General features: G+C 42.2%; 1 protein-coding gene across 3 annotated transcripts in view; it reads left to right on the top strand.

The window, feature by feature from the left end:
- The first annotated feature begins 295 nt into the window (after nucleotides 1-295).
- The window catches only part of MAPKAPK3 (MAPK activated protein kinase 3), a 49,617-nt gene continuing 30,106 nt past the window's right edge, over nucleotides 296-19,806 (top strand). Inside the window, exons 1-2 of one of the 3 annotated variants that reach the window (XM_077786078.1) lie at nucleotides 296-406; nucleotides 1,155-1,521. In XM_077786078.1, the coding sequence (XP_077642204.1) occupies nucleotides 1,279-1,521 (243 nt within the window). In that variant the 5' untranslated portion in view covers nucleotides 296-406; nucleotides 1,155-1,278. The other 2 variants (XM_021529150.2, XM_077786079.1) reach the window with 2 other exon arrangements.

Genomic DNA, 19,806 nt, shown 5'->3' with positions numbered 1-19,806 from the left:
CGGGGAAGGGCCGGCGGTGCCACCGCGCGGGCGCGCTGCGGTACCAGCCCGGAGCCGCCGCCGCAGCCTCGCTTCCCCCTCCGTCAGGGCCGCTAGCCCCAATAAATTAACATCGTGCTTAAGATCACCGCCCTAGATCACCTTAAAATCACCGCGGGGTTGTTCCCCAGCAGGGTTGTTCAGGGAGCCGAGCGGTGGAACCCGAACACGAGGCAACTCGCGCTGCCCGCTCGGGCCCGGCCCTGGCCGGTTGTCGTGGCTCGGGCCGGTCCCGCCGCCGGCAGCCCGGCGCGGCTCGGGGCGGGAAGGCGGCGCGCACCTGCCCGGGGCGGCGGGGCGGACCCAGGCAGAGCCCGCCTTCCCCGAGCCGCTCCGGGAAGCCTCGGCTGGGGCCGCGCCGCCACAGGCAGGTAATCGAGTCCGGCGTGGAGCTGCCCCCGCCCGGCTCCGCCGCCGCCATCCCCCCTCTCCCGGCTTCGCCTCAGGGCTTTGCCGCCCTCCGCCGCCGCCTCAGCGCGGGGCGCCGAGCGAGCGGCCGCTCCGCTGGTGGGAACGGGGCTGCTGGCACCGGGACCCGCCCGGGGATCCCCCCAAGGCCCCAGCGGGACCCTCTCGGCTTCGGGAGCCACGCCATGGCATCTCCACGGACTTGAGTTTTTGGGAGGTTTGGTGGTGCCTGTCCCTAGGATGTGGACCCAGGCAATTAAAACACAGTCCCCGAGTTCGGTGCCTGCCCAGGCAGTGCCACTCTGGGGTTCAGTCCAGGTGTTCGTGGTTCTCTTGCGTCATTTGGGAGTGTCGGGATGAGGCAGGGGACCATTGTGAGGATTTCTACATAAAACATTGAGGCAACAAGTGGTTGATGCGGGCTTATGAGATCGAAGCTCTGTTCTTAGCTGTAGTGTTACTCCAAGACTCAGCAGTTACTCAGTTACTTTTTGTTGCAGTAAAAGCAGCGATTTATACCTGCAGAGGGAGAGCTGTGTGTATTGCAAGTGGGGTGACTGGTCTGTGAAGCTCAAGTGTGCTTTCCTGAGGTGACCCTTCACTTCTGGTCTCTCTGGCACCTGGTCATCTTGTTAAGAGAAAAGCGGTGAGGTGGGACAACAGTTAGTTGACATCAATTACTAACACTTGTTTACGTTTTTACTCAGGACTAAATGGCGAGCGAATGGACTGCTTGAAGCACTGGGTTTGATTGCTTAAGAGAAGGGGCTCTTCTGAGATACCCCACAGGAATCTGTCGGGTATCTCTGTCACCCCAGACTCTTCCCTGATATGGAACAAAGTGAAGGTGAACAGGAATCTCAGGCAGAGAGTCACGTGGAGAGCAAGAGCAGCGTGGAGAGCAAGAGCAGCGTGAAATCCTTGCCTGGGGGAACAGCCCATGTCAAACTAGAGATAAAAAAACATGCAGTTACAGATGACTACAAACTTTCCAAACGCGTGCTAGGGTTAGGAATCAATGGCAAAGTACTGGAGTGTTTCAACAAGGAGACAGGCCAGAAATGTGCTTTGAAGGTATGTGTGTTTTGGGCTTTTTCCTTATTTATGGTTTGGAGGCCAAAGTTCATTCCCTGTAAAAGCTGCTTGTTCTGTGCTTACCTTTCTCAAAGAGCGATGCATGAAGAATCTGAATATGTGGAAACATTGGCTATCACAATGCTGGAGTCCCAGCTTCAGCCTTTTCCAGAATATTCTGTGTAGTTTCCAGAATAATGGTATCAGCTGTGAAAGTCTCGTGTTCATATTTAAAAGACAAGAAAGCAGGGGAGAGATCTGTGTCTTGGTGTGTTCTGGGAAAAAACTTGTTAGATTTTGAATGAACGTATTATGCAATACTCACGAAGGATCTATTTTGGATCTTGTGCAGTGAATAGGCCTAAGCTGTGAAATACTTAAATGTTCATTGATCTTCAGTCTTTCCTCTGTATGAAGATTTTTCTTAAGGAGCATTTCTAGTTGTTAATTTATTTTCCTACTTTATTTTTGTGATCAATTTATCAAAGGATATTTCCTGGGAAAGCACTGGTTATACCAGTATGGCACGTGAGTTTAGTAGACATTTGTGGTGGTAAGTACCACTTAAATAAATGGAGCAATAACCATTCATTACAGAGCATAAAGCTTACTTGCCATTTGTTCTGCAGCTTTTAAACTTGAAAATTTCCTTGGTGCTGTTAAACCACACTATTTGGGGAAAAAAGCAGCCTAAATGAGAACCAGGATGGTTCAGTACCAGAAGACTAAAAGCAGCTGAAGTAATTGTCATGAGAATTGCTTATGAGTGTTACAGATTCTGTGCTGGTGTTAATCTGGTAGGTCCAACAGGCTTTCAGGTATCCTTCCTTTCCCTAAATACACTCCATGTGTGCTGGGAGCAGAGTGGATTTGCCAGTGGTCAGCTGGAGCCTCTGCCAACAACTGGAGATGGTCTCTAGCAAACAGAACTGCTGTCCCCACCAGAGCCTTTGCATTATGATAGAGAAGCCTGGAAATACCTAGCAGCTTTGGGTATTGAAAAAAAAAAAATAATAGAGGAACTAGAAAAGCTTATAATACAATAATTTGCTGATTAATTCACATGTTTCCAATGCTCTCATATAGTTTATCACACTCTTTTGTATTAGCTTCACATAGCTGACTCACAGAAGTTTATCACAGGGAAACTGGAGGTTTTGACAACAGACTGAAGGTACTGAGGTTTTGCACCTGCCATGGGGAGTGTCACATCTTTGTATCTCTGAGATGATCCATTAATCAGGTCTTTCTGGAGTGCTAGCAACATTCATTTCTAAACTTAGCATACTGTGATGGAGGCTAATAGTTAATGCTGAAGCTGATCTCCTGTTTCTCAAGAGTTCACTGGCTTTATTGCTGGTTAGAGATCATTCATACTTCAAAAGGTTTGCAGTCTTAAGTGCTGGAAGCATTTTAAAACAGAAGTTGCCTTTCCAAAGAGCAATCCAGTAGCAACAAGTATGTTCCAGAGCAAATTTTGTAACTCTGGAATGAAGTAGGAAATATATTCCAATGTATATTAGCATCTGGAAACTATTTTTTTTTTAGCCCTCAGAGCTGGGGAGAGGGAGAAGAGAATGGAAATTGCTGTGTTCTGATAGAATGTCTTCTGCTTGATGGGTTGGAGGAACCTATGGTGGAATCTCTAATACCTGTTTGTATTTAGCACTGGTTGAGTTGGCTGATTATTTTTTAGAACTTTGAATATATATTAAGGACTAAATGTCCACTTTCCCGGTCATCACTCAACTTACCCTCTAAATGTGTTTGTCATCCTCTTTCCCATCCAGCTGTGGAATGTGTGCTCTTTTCTTCTGAAGGGGACAGAAGTATGGCAGCAATATTAAGATGTTTATAAGTTCTCTAGGGAGTTTGAATGGCAGATAATAGTTTGCTGCTTGCATATGTGCATTTCTCATCGTTATGGGTTTAAGTGCTGAATAAAAAGTTAAACATGCAATTAAGTAAAACTGCCAGCAGCCCAGAGAGAATCCGCTGCTCTCTGCAAAGATGGTCTTGTGAGAAGATTACCCAACAAGGAGGGATAAAAACTCTGCTTGGTTAATTTGCAAGAATAGAAAGATCTTTCCCCAGCCCTGAAGATACTTGCAAGGACAAAAATATTCAGAGGAAGTTTTCCTTTGTTTCTTGTGAAACCTGAACTGGGCCACACAAGTCCCAGACCTGCTCCGGCTGACAGTTCAGAGCAAATCATTCCGTCAAAGCAGTTACGTAAAAGGGACAAGAAGCTTAGGAAAAAAAATACGCTGAAACAGCTTCAAAGCAGAATTCTTCGTGTAGGGACAACAGGGCCTTGCCACTGCTCGTTCTTCTCAGGTGTGATGGCAGGGTTATCATTCACTTACAGGAATAGAAAGTGGAGGCTGATGAAGCTGTTACAGAGCAAACCCAACTGGTATGACAGGTAAAGAGAAACTGAAAGACTGAATTGCAAGTTGAACATGAAAAAAAGGGATGCTAGATGGATTTTTTTCTGGAGGTTGCTTGCACATATCCATTGAGATTTATGTATATTTGTGGACAAATATTTCAGGCATGAGAGTGCTTGCTGTAACCTGCTCCTGGGAAAGGAAGAACATCACTCCTGCTGCTGAAGATAAAGTGTAATAGGCTGTTCCCCTTCACATCAAACTTGCCCATTAAAGCAGCTCCTGACTGGGCAGATGGCACTGCTTTCTGCCTGCAGGTCTTCTTTTAAATGGGAACAGAGCCAGCACAGCCAGGATCTGGATAGAAATTACTCAATGGAAGGAATTTTAGCAGAGGTACTCAAGAGGAAAGGGCTTGAACAAGCAAAAATATTCATCCCCAGAGCCATACATCAGTCAAGTGCTCCATGCTGTAATTGGGAGGTTCCTGTTGTTGTTGTTAGTCCATATCCATAACTGAAATAGGTTAGAATTTCACTAATCATTTTGGAGTGGGAAAACACAAGACATCCTTTTGGAGATACTGCACAGTTTTGGTTATTTTCCTGAAATACTGTATGGCTTAGTTTACTCTGCTTGGCATTGTGATTTGCTGCCCAGTTTACAATGTGCTGTCAGCTTTGTTTCTGTTAAATTGAAATGCCACAGGCATTGCTGTCCTGCTCCAGAAAATCTCATTTGGTTTCCCACTTAGAAACATAATGACGTTTTGGCTGAACAGCACTGTTTCCAAATAGTGAGAACATGAGGATTTAGAAAAGTAGAAGCATAAACAAAACTGCTGTGCAGGACTGTGGCATTCTAAAAGGCAGCTATGTTTTGGTCTCTGTCTCCCTTACAAATAGAAATCTTCTCAGATCTCTTTCCATAGTTGATCCAGAAATAGCTGTCAAGTGAAGTCTAGTCATTCTTCTATTTTTATCTCCTCTCTGCCAGCCTGCCCCCTTCTGTTCACTTCACCTTTTGGGGCTTTAGGGCAAGTTTAACCTCCACTTCTTTAACACTGACATCAGCCCAAGTGTTCTCTGCTGGTGTTTGGATTCCTCACTGTCTTTAGGGAGAGAAGGAAACCAAAAGAGTTGGTTATCTGTGAGGATAAATATGATCTCCTGGGGGTTGCCTTCCATGAAAAAGAAACCCAACCTGCAGCTTCTTGTTCTTTCTTTCCTTCTCCCTCATTTCTTTTTTGGCACAAATTACTTACAAGTGGTGTCAAAATAATACTTCAATGTATTTGATGATCTCCTTTATTTTTGTGGAAGATGGTAGGAAGGGCTCAGAGCTGGAATTAAGAAATAATAAAAGTAGAGAGAACAGAGAGGTAGAGAGCCTCCTGCAGGGTACTGGGGCTTCCCTGCAACTGCAGCTTCACATCATTGCCATACTATTCATCTTCAGTAAACAGATGGTGCTTCTTTCCAGAAGAAAAGGAAGAAGAATTCAGGCATCAAAGACAGACTCTTTGAACTTCAGGAAAGCTAAGTACCTTGGTTATGGATGCATTGGCGCTTTTGGGATGAGTAACTCCTGAGTAGCAGTGGTAAAATGCTTCTCCCCTAGGCACTGGGCACATCCCCTGTGTACTGTAGATGCCTCCAGCCACCCAACACTTCCAGATTCAGGTGAAGTGTGTATGAATGGACCTGCTGCTCCATGGAATTGTTGAGGTTGGAAAAAATGTTAAAGATCAAGTCCAACCATTAACCCAGCACTTCCAAGCCCACTATTGAACCATGTCCCCAAGTACCACATCTACACACAGACCTTATCTTCTAGAATAAATATTGAGTTAAGCCATCCCCTGCCTCATGGAAAATGTGTTGTGCTGCTGAGTGCCAGCAGAAAAGTGACTGTAACTTGCCGATTTGAAGACAAATAGGCATAGCCCAAATGTTAAATAAAGCAAAAAGCAAACACAAAATTGAACACCCTCCTTGCCTTTTGGTTTTGAAGAATGTTTGATGAATTATAGAAATAATAATTGTAGAGTAGGAGTCTCTGCTGTTACGTAGAAAAGTATTAGCATAACTTTCTTAGAAGAAGAGAAAGCAGGTAATGGAGAAAAAAAATTTGCAAAATAAGTCCTTCCCAAAATTATTCTTGGGACCTGGACATAAGACTATCTAGAGAATGTTGTTCTGCTTTTCATAGGTTAGTTGCTGTGGACAGAGACAGGCATTCTGCCTCAGTTTAATTTAGTTTTGAGCTCCATATCTGTCTCTCACTCAATTTTAATGTTTCTGATTATATTAAATAGTTCTACGTGACCAAAGCTTTTATTGGGATAGTCTGTTTCCAGTTAGTTTACCCTGAAGCTAGGTCATGATTGCTCACAAACAGGAGACTGTACAGTCCAAAGTATTTGTTTTGCAAATTATGTAAATAGCTGGTGCTTGTAAAATACCTTGCTTGCTGCCTGAAGTAAGATGATGACCAAGGAAAATGATGCAGCAGTGGAGAAAGCACTGCACACAGTGAAAGTGAAGGTTATTTTAGGCTGATGATTGCTTGTGGAATAGGAAATGTTAACAAGCTTCTTAGATGCTGCAGATTGCATTTTTAGGAGAGAATTATGCCAGATTAGGAATGAAACATTTCAACATTTTTGGCATTAGGAAGAATAATGGTGTGCTAAGCTTAGAACTGTGATGACAGTTTGGGAAACCGAGTGTAATAGTTGGTTAGGTTTTATCCAGGTTGAAGCAGCTCTTCTGCAATGATTGTGTGTTTCTGGAGGAAATTAGCACTTTCTAGTGAAGTATTCTGTACTCCCCTCTTCCCTACCATGTTTCCTGCAGAGTGTTTATGCTGGTTTATCTCATGCTACAGTAAATACAGTGTCAGTAACACAGCATAGTCTGAGTAACAAAGTCCGGGAGCTGTGTTGTAGATCAAAGCTGGATACAGCATAGAATGAATAGGAGTTCAGAAGAGTTCTAGTTAAATGGCAGCCCTGTCTACAGAGGAGTGCCTAAAATATGGATAGCATCAGACTGGTCCTTGAATTTTATCCTTCAGTGCCAATCTTGGTGACTATTATGTAAATATGCATAAAATACCTAAAATAACTTCCAGTCTATTAAAAAGTGGGTCGTTTCTACTGCTACAAGAATTGTTTTTAAACCAGTGAGTCATTCAAGACCAGAGTCTTTGAGCACTTTGTACTTATTGGGGCCAGACTGGCACCTTTCAAAGTGTCAGTTGGATTAGTTAATTTTTAAAAAACGAGGACTTATCAATTTACTTTGAAGATCTGACATTCTTGACTGGTCTTTATTTGAAATATAGCAAATAATTAAAAAAAAAAAAGATGGGTTCAGTCTGAAATAATGGAACCATATGTAATAAATTAATTTTTTCAATGGTAATTAATTAAGGCTAAGAAGCAGAAACAGAAAGCCAAATGTTATAAACCATTAAGTCATCTTGAAAAAGCAAAACTATGTTGATGCTACTTTGCACCTTCTCTGTTCTCCCCAGTCTCTCAGCAAGCTGGCACACGCTATAGCCTGACTTGTGTGGCAACAAAGCTCGGCAAGATCAAGGCGTGTTCCAGGTTCAAAGACCTGATAAAGTTCCAGATAAGTGTCTTACTCAGCTGCGGGGAAGGTGCTGAAAGCAGAGCACGTGTGTGCCTCGGTCAGACACCACTGATCGCCTGACACCCTCCTCGGGCCAGAAGGCTCTTCTCTGTCTCCCCTCCTCGCATTGTAGTATAAATCCTCCTGTGCCATTTAACCGAAGGAAAACCTCGCTGATTTGTGCCAGTGGGAGTCTTGTTACAGGTAACTGGATTTTGCAAATCAGCTTAAGTGCAAAGGAGCAAGATGCAAGAGTTTTAAACTTAATTTACAACACAAGTGTACTTCAGATGTATTTACTTATGGGCATATCATGTAGAGAGATTCCCAGATTGGCAAAATCTGATAACATTTGGGAAGAATCAGGTCCATACCTGAATGTCAAGACTCACACACATCCCTTTTTCTTTAGTGTATTTTCCTCTGTCTGTGGTAGCACCCTGTGTTAAGAGTGGCCTGGCCTGAGAATAAACAGCTTCTTGTTGTCTTTTGTGCCAGTTCAGTTTCAGCAGAAAATAGAGATTATGTTCATGCTGTGATTAATTCATGGGAAGCACAGAGATGGAAGTGTCACCATTATTGGGAGCAAGAGCCAATGTGAATTTGAGGAAGTTAGTGGATTAATATCTTAGCTATGAAGACTGTTCTGTTTTAATCCCTTCACTGTATACAGTGATTTATTTTTCCTTTTAAAAATGATACAATCTTTGATTTATTTTCACCATAATGCAGCATTTTGCATCCCTAAATATTTTTGCAGTTGGTCTTTGCTTGACCCTGAAGAAGTTCCCATTTCTTATATAACCTGAATATGTTTCCCTGTATGGGAGGTTTTCCATGATAAATGTGTCTTTAGAACAGCAGACTTTAGGATGGTGTGTAATATTCTATTAGTAACAGTACAGCTGTCTGCAGAGCTTTATGTCTTTAACTCGGTCCTGTAGAGTTGTGTGAAGTCCTTGTGGCTCTTGCACTCTCCAAAGACACAGCAACAGTGATGGGAAGTGGCAGGGAGGTGGCCAGAGCTGGAGGTGGCGAATAGATGACCTGCTTAACTAATTGGAAAACCGTGAGAACCTCCTTCCATCAGCAGCAGTGAAAGCTGGTGGTGTGGTCTGTCTGGATTAGGGTGTATGAACTGCAGGGATTGTGGTATTTTACACAGACTTCCTAAGTACTTAAAATGATTCAAAGCTCCGTAAATGAGATTAAGCTGTAACGCTGCAGCATTTTAATACCTCGGGAGTGAAGGGGGAGAGGATTCTTGCTCAGCATGTAAATCACGAGTGGCCTCTGAGTTCCTGAATCTTTGTGATACCTGGCATTTTGCACTGGAGTTTTCATGGCCTGTATTAAAAAAAAAAAAAACCCAAACGTTAGATTTGTGTAAAAGTTAACTTTTCCTCCAGAGAAGTTTGCTTGCTGAATTTGTTTTAAAAACCCCCAAAAACCAAACAAATCACTCTGAGTGTGCCATCTTTATGACTAATTTCAGATGATCTGGATAAGGAGCCAGTCTTATTAAAGTTGCACTGTGCACAGATCTTAAGTCTTGCCAGTTCAAACTCTGGCTCTTGTCCATGGGCTTTTTCCCAGGATTGTTTTTTTTCTTGAATACTCTCTTAAGGATGCTGGCATTCCAAGTAACAGGCCCTAAAGCAGCTCCTGGGATCTGAGTCAACAAGGGCTGAGGACAGATTTATTGAGACTGTGGTAAGGGAAGAAACCAGAAAAAAAAAAATTGATTGTTTATGTGTTTTTTGGATGGCATTTCTGAGATACATAAACAGGTTGGGAATGGCAGGGCGTGGAGCAACTCAAGAACTCCACGGCCAGGCCTCCGTTGTGCTGAGGTTTTGGCTGGGTGTTTTGCCCAGGTGTGAGTCAGTCTGGGCCTTGCGAAAGCCCTACAGTGCTGGCTTGTACCAGCCTTGGCTTCTGTTGTATTGTGGGGTGGGGTTGGGTGTAGTTTTGTTTTCAAAGGAGAGCAGTTAAAAACTGGATAGGGAGCAGCTGCCTCACACACCTGTGTTCTGTGTTGGGCTCCTGTGTACTCCTTAGCCCTGAATACACCATCTATTTCAGGGATGAAATGTCCTTAAAATCCCTTCCCAGTACCAAAAGGCCTGGTGTTTGCCAGTGTTGTCCTCGCCTGTTGCTCTAACACAGAAATATTCCCCTTTACTTGCTTAATTTTTAACCAAAATTGTATTTATTTTTTGTGTAAAAGGATTAATTTCTCTCAGGGCCTTATTCCATTTTCCCACATGTTGCTTTTAGTCAATGTGGCTTTGTCAGAAGCAGTCTGGTTTCCACAGCAACGAGTTGTTAGCACCAAAGATGTCAGAGATCCAAGGTGGGGAGGGGAGGGGGCTGCATTTTCTGGCTCAGCTGCTGTGCCACGGTACCAGCCTTGCTGCAGCCACGCTACAGCACAACGTCCTCATTGTCTTCCTGAAGAGTAAAGGCCTTTCATTTTGTTCTACTCTTCCCTTTCCAATCAATTTACAGTCAAAATTTGACACTTGGGAGGTAGATGGGGCTTGATAGTTCCTTGATGCTTTGAAGCTTCCTGTTCTTTCAAGCCTCTGTTGTAAGGGTGCTGCTGTGTCCTCTGCTTTTTAAAGAGTTTTTCTGTGGACAAAATAGGGCTTTTGCATACATACAAACCCTCTAGCAGTAAGTTTGTGATAAAGGGGAGCAGAGCACTATTCTTTCTGACCCATGTTCAATGTCTGCATGTGAATGATAACACGAAAAATTGTCAATCCTTTCTCCTTGCCCAGTAATGTGAAACCTGCTCAAATTAAACCTGCTTGGTTGGGTTTTCCAAGGCACCCATTTCCTTAGGGTGGGAACTGAGCCTCACTGCTATTGACCTTGGAATATTGCATTCTTGAAAGGGATTTTCTAAAACACAGTTAACCTGTGAAATTCATAGCCCCAGGAGCTGAGAGGTTGTGATGCTGTGGAGGTCTTGAAAGAAAACAGAGCTTCTCTGAGCATTTCAAATGTGAAGAAACCCCCTGTAGTTCTAATATACTCTACAAATTTGGCTGTGATCTTCCAGATCCTGTTGTTACATCTGATAAATACAAAACTGTCAGGATAAATAATGAAACTTTGAGCTTCAGAAGGTATATTATTGTTTCTCTTGTGTTAAATGTACTGCTGCTTCAGGGGTACAATATCCTCCTGTGTTAAGGAGAGGGAACTGGAGCTGTGGCCTCAGCTCTGCTGGTGGCTGTGCCTCTGGGTAATGTCCATCCCTTGCACAATAGTTTCATGTTAAGAGTGAGTCTTCCAGAGCAACTTGTATTTGCCCAAACTTGGGTGTAAACATAAGGTGAAATAGGTTTTTTTACAACAGCTATTCATATTTAGATCCTTTCCCCCCTCCCTGCTTCTGAAGAGCAGGGCAGGAAGGCACTTTATGAGACTTGACCTGTGCAAATACAGTGTAATGTTAGTGAAAGTTCTCTTCAGGCACATTCTGCTTCTTATTTTCACATTTAATATGAATTAGGGTAAAACCCAACTGCTAAAGACCGTTAAAACCAGAAGCTGAAACTCAGACATGGGTAGTTAATACTTTAAACTGGCTTAAATATATGATGAAATCATGCACCCCAATGCAGGTTTTAATTCAATTTTTGCATGTCTCTATTGACTTTTAAAGTCTAAGCTTTCTATCTGGAACTTGGAATAGAATTGCAAACTACTTTGGTAGCTGGTTGTATTGTCACTCTTCATTTCGCTTTCTTAACAAGTGTATGGCTTTGCATCAGAGTTCATGCTTACAAAGGGCAAAATATCTGCATAGCTGTCTTCTGTACTGGAGTTAGGTGATTTTCCATGTTTATCATGTTTAGTTGGGAAGGTTTAAAATTGATTTTTTTAAAATGTTTGAAAACCTACAAAGTAGCATCTCCCAAGGTTTCTGGCACTAGGGTGCAGGGAAGCAGACTGCCAAAGTGAGAGTGGTGCATGAAAGGTCAATTAATTTAGAAACAGTTCCAGTTCTGGTGGATTGGTATCAAGTAGAATTTTTCTCCAGTCTCTTTGCCTTGTAATAACTTTTTCCTGGTGCTGAGATGCTGTTGTTAAAATTCTCTTGAAGGCGCAGGGAGTGTGAGGGCAACTTTCCTTTCCAGCTGGATTTCAGGAACCCGGCTTGCCAGGGTGTGTCTGTTGTGTGACTGCCTTGGCTTGGGCTGGGCCTCTGCCTGTTACTGTTGAAAAATGGGACAAGACACTCAAGATTTGCAAACACTGACCTCTTGCTGCACTCGGGAGGAGCAGAAAACAGCAGTGTACATTACTGATAAAACACTTCATACAAGAGCAATTAGTTCTGAGTCTTTCCCACCTTTCTGCTGTCTGAATCAGTTGTGGAGGTGTGAGGGAGGGTGAATCCTGTGTTGTGTGCACAAAAGCCAAGTCTCCCAGGGAAAATAAGGAAAAAGTCCTCACAAGAGTTTGTTCAATGAAACATCCAACACAGCAATAGTAATTTATTGTTAAATGGTTCTTGCTGTTTGTGGCAGTCTTCATTTTTGGCAATATGAGGCAATAACTGTGTAGGACTGCTTGGGTCTAAAACCAAAGTAGGATTTTTCCTTGGTCCTGCAAGAAGGGAGCAAGCTTCACAGGAGGGCAGTTCTGGAGGAGGAGAATGGCTCAAGCTTGGAGGCTGGGCAGTCAGTGTGAGAAAGGGCTGTGTGACAGAAATCTGAGGGTAGCATGGGAAAATATCCATGATCCTGCTCAGTGTGGAGCTTCTCCCATGTCTTCTTTCCCATCTATCCCAAGCATCAAAGCTTGTGAGGAGATTGGTGTTTTCTGGTTTTGCTTATGTAAACCCTCTAAACTCAAACACCAGAGGTCACTCAGAGTGCTGTGACTGTAATTGTGTGCTCAAAAACTGCTTTCTAACTCAGTCATGCAAGTTCCAGATATTTATTTCTGCTTCTTGAGGATGCTGTGACTGGGAGACCAAAAGGGAAATTTCTGTCTTTTAAACTCGATCTTCCATCTGCATTTGAGCAAGTTAAAATAGGGATGGCTTGGTAGGGGGAAGTATTGTTATTATCACCACTGGTCACCAACTTCTCATGTGCACAGCACACCACCTTCATCACCGAGGAGCAGTGCTCTGTTTTATATTAAAAATTAATAACATTAATGTGTCCCATCATCCCTTGGTTTCCTGCTGTGTAGGGGATTACCAGGAGACTACTGCTTGTCATTCCCTCTTTATGTGCACAAGAGCATTAAATGCTCTTTGGCTGAGATTAACACTCTTAATATATTATTAATATAAATGTTCTGGTTTATGTTGCTTCTTATTGCCAAGGGCTCCTCACCTTCTCTGAAGACCAGTATCCTTTAAAGCTCCCAAGTCCACCAGGTTTGGGTTTTCTTGCAAAAGAGCACACCAGGATAGAACTCCCTCAGTTTCAGCTTTTTAACTTGAAACCATTCATAGGAGGAACTTCTCTAATGCAGTGACCCTACTAAGAAATTAGGCTGCATTGAGGTGTCTGTTCAAGCCTTCAAATGATATTTAAACTTTAATTAAAAAATAAATTAGCTTTAATAAGGTAGTTTACATTTTCATACCACATTTAATCTAAATCTGCAAGTTACTAATTGAAATACCTTCTACCTGTGGACTGTAGCAATCTTTAGATTCCTGTGCACATATTGTTGCATGATAATACAGAATTCTTGACTGGTGCTTTGTGTCTGCATAGAGCAATCATGTCCCTGCTTCAAAACTTGTGGGGGTTTTCTAATTTTCTGTTTACTTTTAGGAAATGGGTTCATTACATTTATAAAGCACTTTGCTAACCACACAAATAGAACCCTGAGCACACTGGGAGTTGTCACTGTGTGTTGGTCACTGATTCCCGCAGCTGAGACATCAGGAGCAGGGATCTCTCCCACTTTGGTGGGACTGAGGGCCATTAATGGTCCAGAGCTGACTGCTTGTTTGGTAGGGAGTATTTCTAGGGAGCCCAAAATCAGTATTCCTGGGAACTCTGACATCCTCCCCCTTGTTTGGGAGACCTTCATCTGCAAATACTCGTGGTTTTATGCTTTCATTCAGTTTATGCCACGCTTTTTAACTTTTTTCTTCTGTGTAATCAGAGCAGAAGTTGATTCCCTTCTCTTCCACCCCCACCTTTTTCTGCTATTCATTCTCTGGAAGGATTACATTTTAACTACTAAATGTCAGTAAATGTCAACTTTTGTTTCCACCCCAAAACTTCAAAATTTTTATTAAAAGTTTTATGAGAGGAAAGTAATCTGTGAAACATCACTCTATACATTTTTCCCTTGTTCCTAAATTCATTTAGCAGTCAATAAATAGAAATTGTAGTTTTGAAATATGATTAAATTTGCTGCTGTTTTTTTCCCAAACTACTAAATTTGGTGTTTTCAATATATAACTTTTTAAATAAGGCACTAAAGAAGAGAAAAAGTAAAATTGCTTTAAAAATAAAACCAGAATTTGCACTTGAACTTTTTCTGAGGCAAGATAGAACTGTATTATCTCTACTTTTTCTTTACAGTTGATACGCTTCCCATTCAGTGAGGCTTTTCCCCCTAATTTTTTCTTCTTTTTACTAGTTATATAGAAATATAAGCTCTGGTATATTATTTGCATGTTTCTTATTTTCTGAAGTCATGGACCTTGTTAGCACAAAATGAAATACATTGGTTTGCCCTTTTTTTTCTTGTTTGTATATATATTTGTGTAAGAACATGAGAGCCAAAATTGGTATTATTCAGAAAAAAGGGAACAAATAATCATTAATTACTGGGAACGCTAGCCCACTAGAGGCTTGTTAGTAACTGCAAATATACAAGAAACCCTGCCTTGTAGGATGAGTAACTAAACCAAAAGTGTTAGATGCCTTTCTGCCTTTTTCCTGAAAAGCCTATTGGAGTTTGGCTTGAATTGGGAGTTCAGTTTTGAAGCTCTATTTGTTTGCTCACTGACTGTGAAAGTAGAAGTCAATAAGCATTTTGGGGAATACTCAGGTTTCTGTACATTCTGTAAATCAAGGATATAGGAGAGAGGAGTCCCCAAGCAGATGGTGCTGCTGCCATTCCATGTAATTGTGCTGTCTTTGTGCCTCTGACCCTCCACTAGCACAAGGTTCTTCCATCTAATGCTGTCCCCATGAGGTCTGTGTTCCAAGCTCAACATTTACATCTTCCTGTCTCTCCACACAGAATTATATTTTTACATCTTAAAATTTGCCAAAAATATGAGTAGAAAAAGCTTGGATATATGAGGCTTTTATTCAGCAGAATATGCCAAAGTTCACCTCGTAATTTTGTTCAAGTGTTCCCATGGAAGACTTGGAGGAGTTATGAGGCATGTTTAGTATTTCTGCTGTTTGGCCAAAGTACATTTTACATGCAGTTGTTACTTTTCCATGCAGTGTTAGAAGGCTGGGGGAGCAGTGGAGGATGTTCCCTGTGCTGTTTCCCTCCAGGCTGGGCTCTGAGTTGTGCTGCTCTGCACAGTGGCTGCTGCCTATGGAGCTGTTCTGGGGGAAGAGTACAATCACTGCCCCACAAGGACTCCTTGGAAAGGACAGGCTTTCACTACATGAGGACAAGGAGTATTCTGGGATGTGTGTATCTGTTTCCCCAGTGCATTCCACTCAGGAGGCATCTCCAGTACCACCTCCCAAATGACTTCTCTGCTGAGGTGACCAGGTCCAAGGCTGAGAGCAGCTGAGTTGATCAGGGTGATGTGGATGATGACCCCACAGGTGCTGAGGATGGCCCAACTCAGTCTCTCAGCTGAGTGTTCCTTATGAGGACGAGCTGAGGGCACTTGGTTTGTTCAGCCTGGAGAAGACTGGGGGGAAACCTCACTGGGGTCTTCAGCATCCTCCTGAGGGGCAGGTAATTGATCTCTTCACTGTTGTGACCAGTGAGAGAACTCGAAGGAATGACAGGAAGTCAGGAGAGCTTTAGGTTGGATATCAGAAAAATGTTCTTCCCCCAGAAATGGTGGGACATTCCCCAGGGAATGGGCCCAAGGCTGTCAGAGCTCCAGGAGCGTTTGGATAATGCTCTCAGGGACAGGGTGGGGTTTGTTGCGGTGTCTGTGCAGGGCCAGGAGCTGGACTGGATGATCCCTGTGGGTCCCTTCCCACTCAGGATACTCTGATGCTACGAGAGGTGTGACCCAACATTGGTGTCAGACTTCAGTCTGTAACCTTTACTTAGGGAAGACAGCAAGGGTTTGTGTCTGTAGCTGGCTGATTGAAATCCTGATCCAGCTGTTAGCACTGCATGGCTCACAGGAGCCTTGGCTGCTCCCAGAGCTGCTTCTGTGCACTGTGCATCAGCCTGCTTCCCCTTCCCTGACACTGCTGTTGGACTGGGGTCTCTGCTGGAGCAAGAGACAGAAGTGTAATAAAAGCCATGGAATTGGCCAAACAGTGTCAGGCTTCTTTAGTTTGATTACATTTATTTAAAATTCTCTTCCTAAAATAGAATGTATTATTCATTGCCCCACAAGTCAGGAAGTGTGAAATAAGTATCTTCTAATTTTACCTATTTTATTGATAGCTCGAAATGGTAGAAAAAGAGGCAGCAAATTACTTACCCATAGATTTTGTAAGATTAAAAAAAGGAAGGTACACAAATGATCTGATATAGCCCAGTAGAACTGAGGAAAATAAATTAATAAGTATAGTGGGGCTGAAAGACATGGAGATAATGACCCTTCCTGAAAAAAGAGAAAAATCAGATAAATGAGTTTAAGAATTATTGATTTTATTATTTCAGTTAAAATAAAACCAGAATGGTAGAAAATTATGTATTTTTTTTTTAAAGGCAGTTTAGTGGCACAATTTTATGTAATATAATGCTGAAATGAAGATAATTCCTAGTTTTGATTATTGGATCAATCAGACATTAATAAAGGTTTCAAGTCTTTTATTCAAGTCTTTGATTCTTTACTACACAGAAAAATTAGGCTGTATTTGAGCAAAGCAAATGAAGAAGTTGCAGTAAAAGATGCTAAGGGTTGTGTAAAGTAATTGATTCCTCTGCTTTTGTATATTATTTTCAAGCAGAAGTATGAGGTACAGATTAATAACAGTAAAGTCATCAATACAATGTTACAAAATCAAAACAAAGTGGAAGACATGTACTTAGAGAAATAGGCAGAAGTAAAATATTAAGCCTAATGCATACAGATACTTGAGTTTATCCCTTCTGGGTATTAATTAATGGCAGCTCAGTGGCATTAAAGAAGTTAAAGAACTTTCTATGGAGACCCTCAGTTATATTTGATGCATCAGGGTTGATCTGATTCGCTACAATAGTGCTGGAACCATTTAATGTGTGCATGGAACTGCCTTTGCAGCCTGCAAATCTCACCATCAAGTGACAGATACTGCCTATCAAGGAAACATCAACCATCTGAATTGTTCCAAAGCAGATTGTTCTGGATAAGGGGTGTTTGAAGGGAGAGCAGTGATGAAAGCTGAATAGATGTGGTTTGAAGACAGCATCAGGAAAAGGCATCTCAAAATACTGATTGCTTTCCTGATGTAATTAGCCTCTAGGGCAGCATCAGAGTTCATTGTGGAAAGAAACAAAAATAACCACCAAAGTCATTGTCCTTGCTCAGGCAAAATATCTGTAAGCTGAGAGAGTGGTTTATCTTGGTGAAGACATCAGATCTGTGACTAATGTGATAAATCTCAAGTAAAAAGAAATAAAAATAGATGTCAGGAAAAATTATGCTATTGTGAGGTCAATGCTATGAGTGCTCTTTCCAGGGAACCTCCAGTGTGCCTCTGGAAAGAGGCAGAATTGGGCTGGAGCAAGAACTTTGCTTCCTGGTGGGATTGCCTTGGTCTGCATGGCCTCACACGTTTTAGTATTTTGACAGATTTGAAAGATGGCTTTTCCTGTGCTGAACTGAAAAGGTTTTGCAGGAGTTGTTTGGGCAGAATTTTTTCAACCTTTTCCTGTAATAAGACTAAAGGAAAAAGTTGTTTTGACTATGTAAAATACAAATGTAGTGTCAGTAATTTGCCAGTTACTTGGATTTGAGGTTTATTGAGGGGTGCATTTTGTTCTGGGCGTGTCTTGCCCTTTCACCCTTAAAATCATGCCAAGTTGCAAATCTGTAATGATCAGTCTGCTCTCACATACACAAAGCTCCCTCATAAATAGCATTTTTTTGTATTGTAAACTGAGCATTCAGATGTAGGAGATGTCAGGATCTGTGCTGTGTTTATACTTCTGACTATCTTGCACTCTGTATTTTTTATCCCACTTAAGGATTTTTCAGTGCACAGACAAAAATATTGGAGTGGTAAGTGATTGATTTCAATAGCTGGTTTCAATGTCCTTGTTCAGTGTATGGATTTCTATATTTCAGGTTAGCTTAGACCTGCTCTGAAAACAGGGTTCAGGTTTTTGTTCATTTTTCTCCTGGTTGTGTTTTCACTCTAATGCCTGGATCACTGTTATTTTCACAACGTGGCTGTAAGATAAGTTTGCATTGTCTCTACTTTGTGTATGTGGATCAGGTGAAGAGGTTAAACTTGTAAAATTCCACTGAATTTAGTGAGCTGCCTGTGGAATATCTCCAATGAGGGTGGCTTGGGTTTCATTCCCCCACAGCTACAGCTACAGATTGCTCTTGAACTCAGTCGAGTTTTTCAAACCCCAGCTGTGGCCCAGGACTTTGGCAAATCCCAGCTCAGTCCAGGCCCTGGGAAATGAGGAACAACAATTAGGGAGTACCTGTGTGGCTCAGGTGACTTCCTGAGCACTGCATGAGACTTCAGGAAGAGCAAGAGGAGAATCCTCAGAGTAGCATTCAGCTGTGGTTCAACCACAAGACACTTCTTTCTTATCCTGCACTTTGCACTGCCTGTGTAGAATCCAGAGGAGATGGGAGGGCTGCAGATGGCAGTTCCTGTCTCTCTGCATCCCAGCCTGCATCCTGACTGCGTTCAGGTTGTGCTCTGGTGTACAAGTTAAAGGGGGAGGTGTGTAATATTAGGTGTAATAGGTGTGTAAAAAAGGTGTGTTGAAAGGTGTGTAATAATATTGTGTTTAATAGATACAAAGGGAACAATATTCAGGTTACTCAAGCACCTTAATCCTGAAGTTCACTTATGTTAGACCATTTAAATCATATTATAAAATATGTATTTTGCTTTTGGTAATTATCACAAAGACCTATTCTTAGCAAGTAGAAGATAGACAAATGGTTCTCTATTTTTCCGTAACATTTTATTTATTATGTATTTATTGAAAGGGTATTAAATGGTTCAGAGAAAACAATTTAGAGAAACAGCAGAACTGATGGAATTGCTCAGTTCTGCTGTGTGCACAGAATTTATATTATTAGGATTTATTACAGTTTCTGTCATCTCTGTTGAAGATTGCCAAATAATTTACGCCAAAGCACCCCACTGCAGTAAAACGTGAGAAAGTGAGATCCAAAGACAGGTTTTGTCCCAAAAGAAGTCTGTGACCCAGGAAAGGACCTGAGATTCCTGACTCCAGTCTCTTATTGGCACGAGCTTAGGCTTTTGACCAAGCCATAGCAGTCCATGGGCTGCCTGTCTGTAAATACATTATCCTGCCAGAAAAATCCATGGTGAAGCCTTCCAGGCAATTCCAGGGCTGTGAGCTGCAGGAACCTTGGAGTCAGTGGCACATGGAGAGAGTATCACACAGCAGCCTTCAAGGAACACTGCTCAGGAGTTCAGTGGTGCTTGGGTTATTGTTGATGCTGCCATCAGTCCCTTCCAACAAAGCCTCACTGTTCTTCCTTTGTTCCTCTGAAGCCTTTCCAGTGAAACCTGCAACCTGGGCCTCATCTGCTTTACTGCTAATTGATTTATTTCTTAGTCAGGATCATGCAAAGATGATGACTCAGTTTTTACTTCATTTTTATTTACAAAAGTTACCTCATTTGCCTAAGCGGGATCAGAACTTCAGGGGTTTGAGTTGCCCAAACTTTTTTTGCAGTTACTTCTATGTGTGTAGTGGTCATAAGACACACTGCAAATGGCCTTGGTGGGAAAATAAACTGTACAGGCTGGGTTTTCTGTTCCAATTCTTACTGGTCTGGGATTAACAGCTCAACTGTGTAAAAGAGTATCAATGTATCTGAAAAATTTAAACATTTCTGAAGTTTTGGAACTGTGTGCCCTGAGCAATGCAAAGGATCATTTTTGGGGTGTTGC

This window comes from Lonchura striata, chromosome 12 (assembly GCF_046129695.1).
Source record: "Lonchura striata isolate bLonStr1 chromosome 12, bLonStr1.mat, whole genome shotgun sequence".
NCBI lineage: Eukaryota > Metazoa > Chordata > Aves > Passeriformes > Estrildidae > Lonchura > Lonchura striata.
This window is presented reverse-complemented; position numbering and strand designations above follow the sequence as displayed.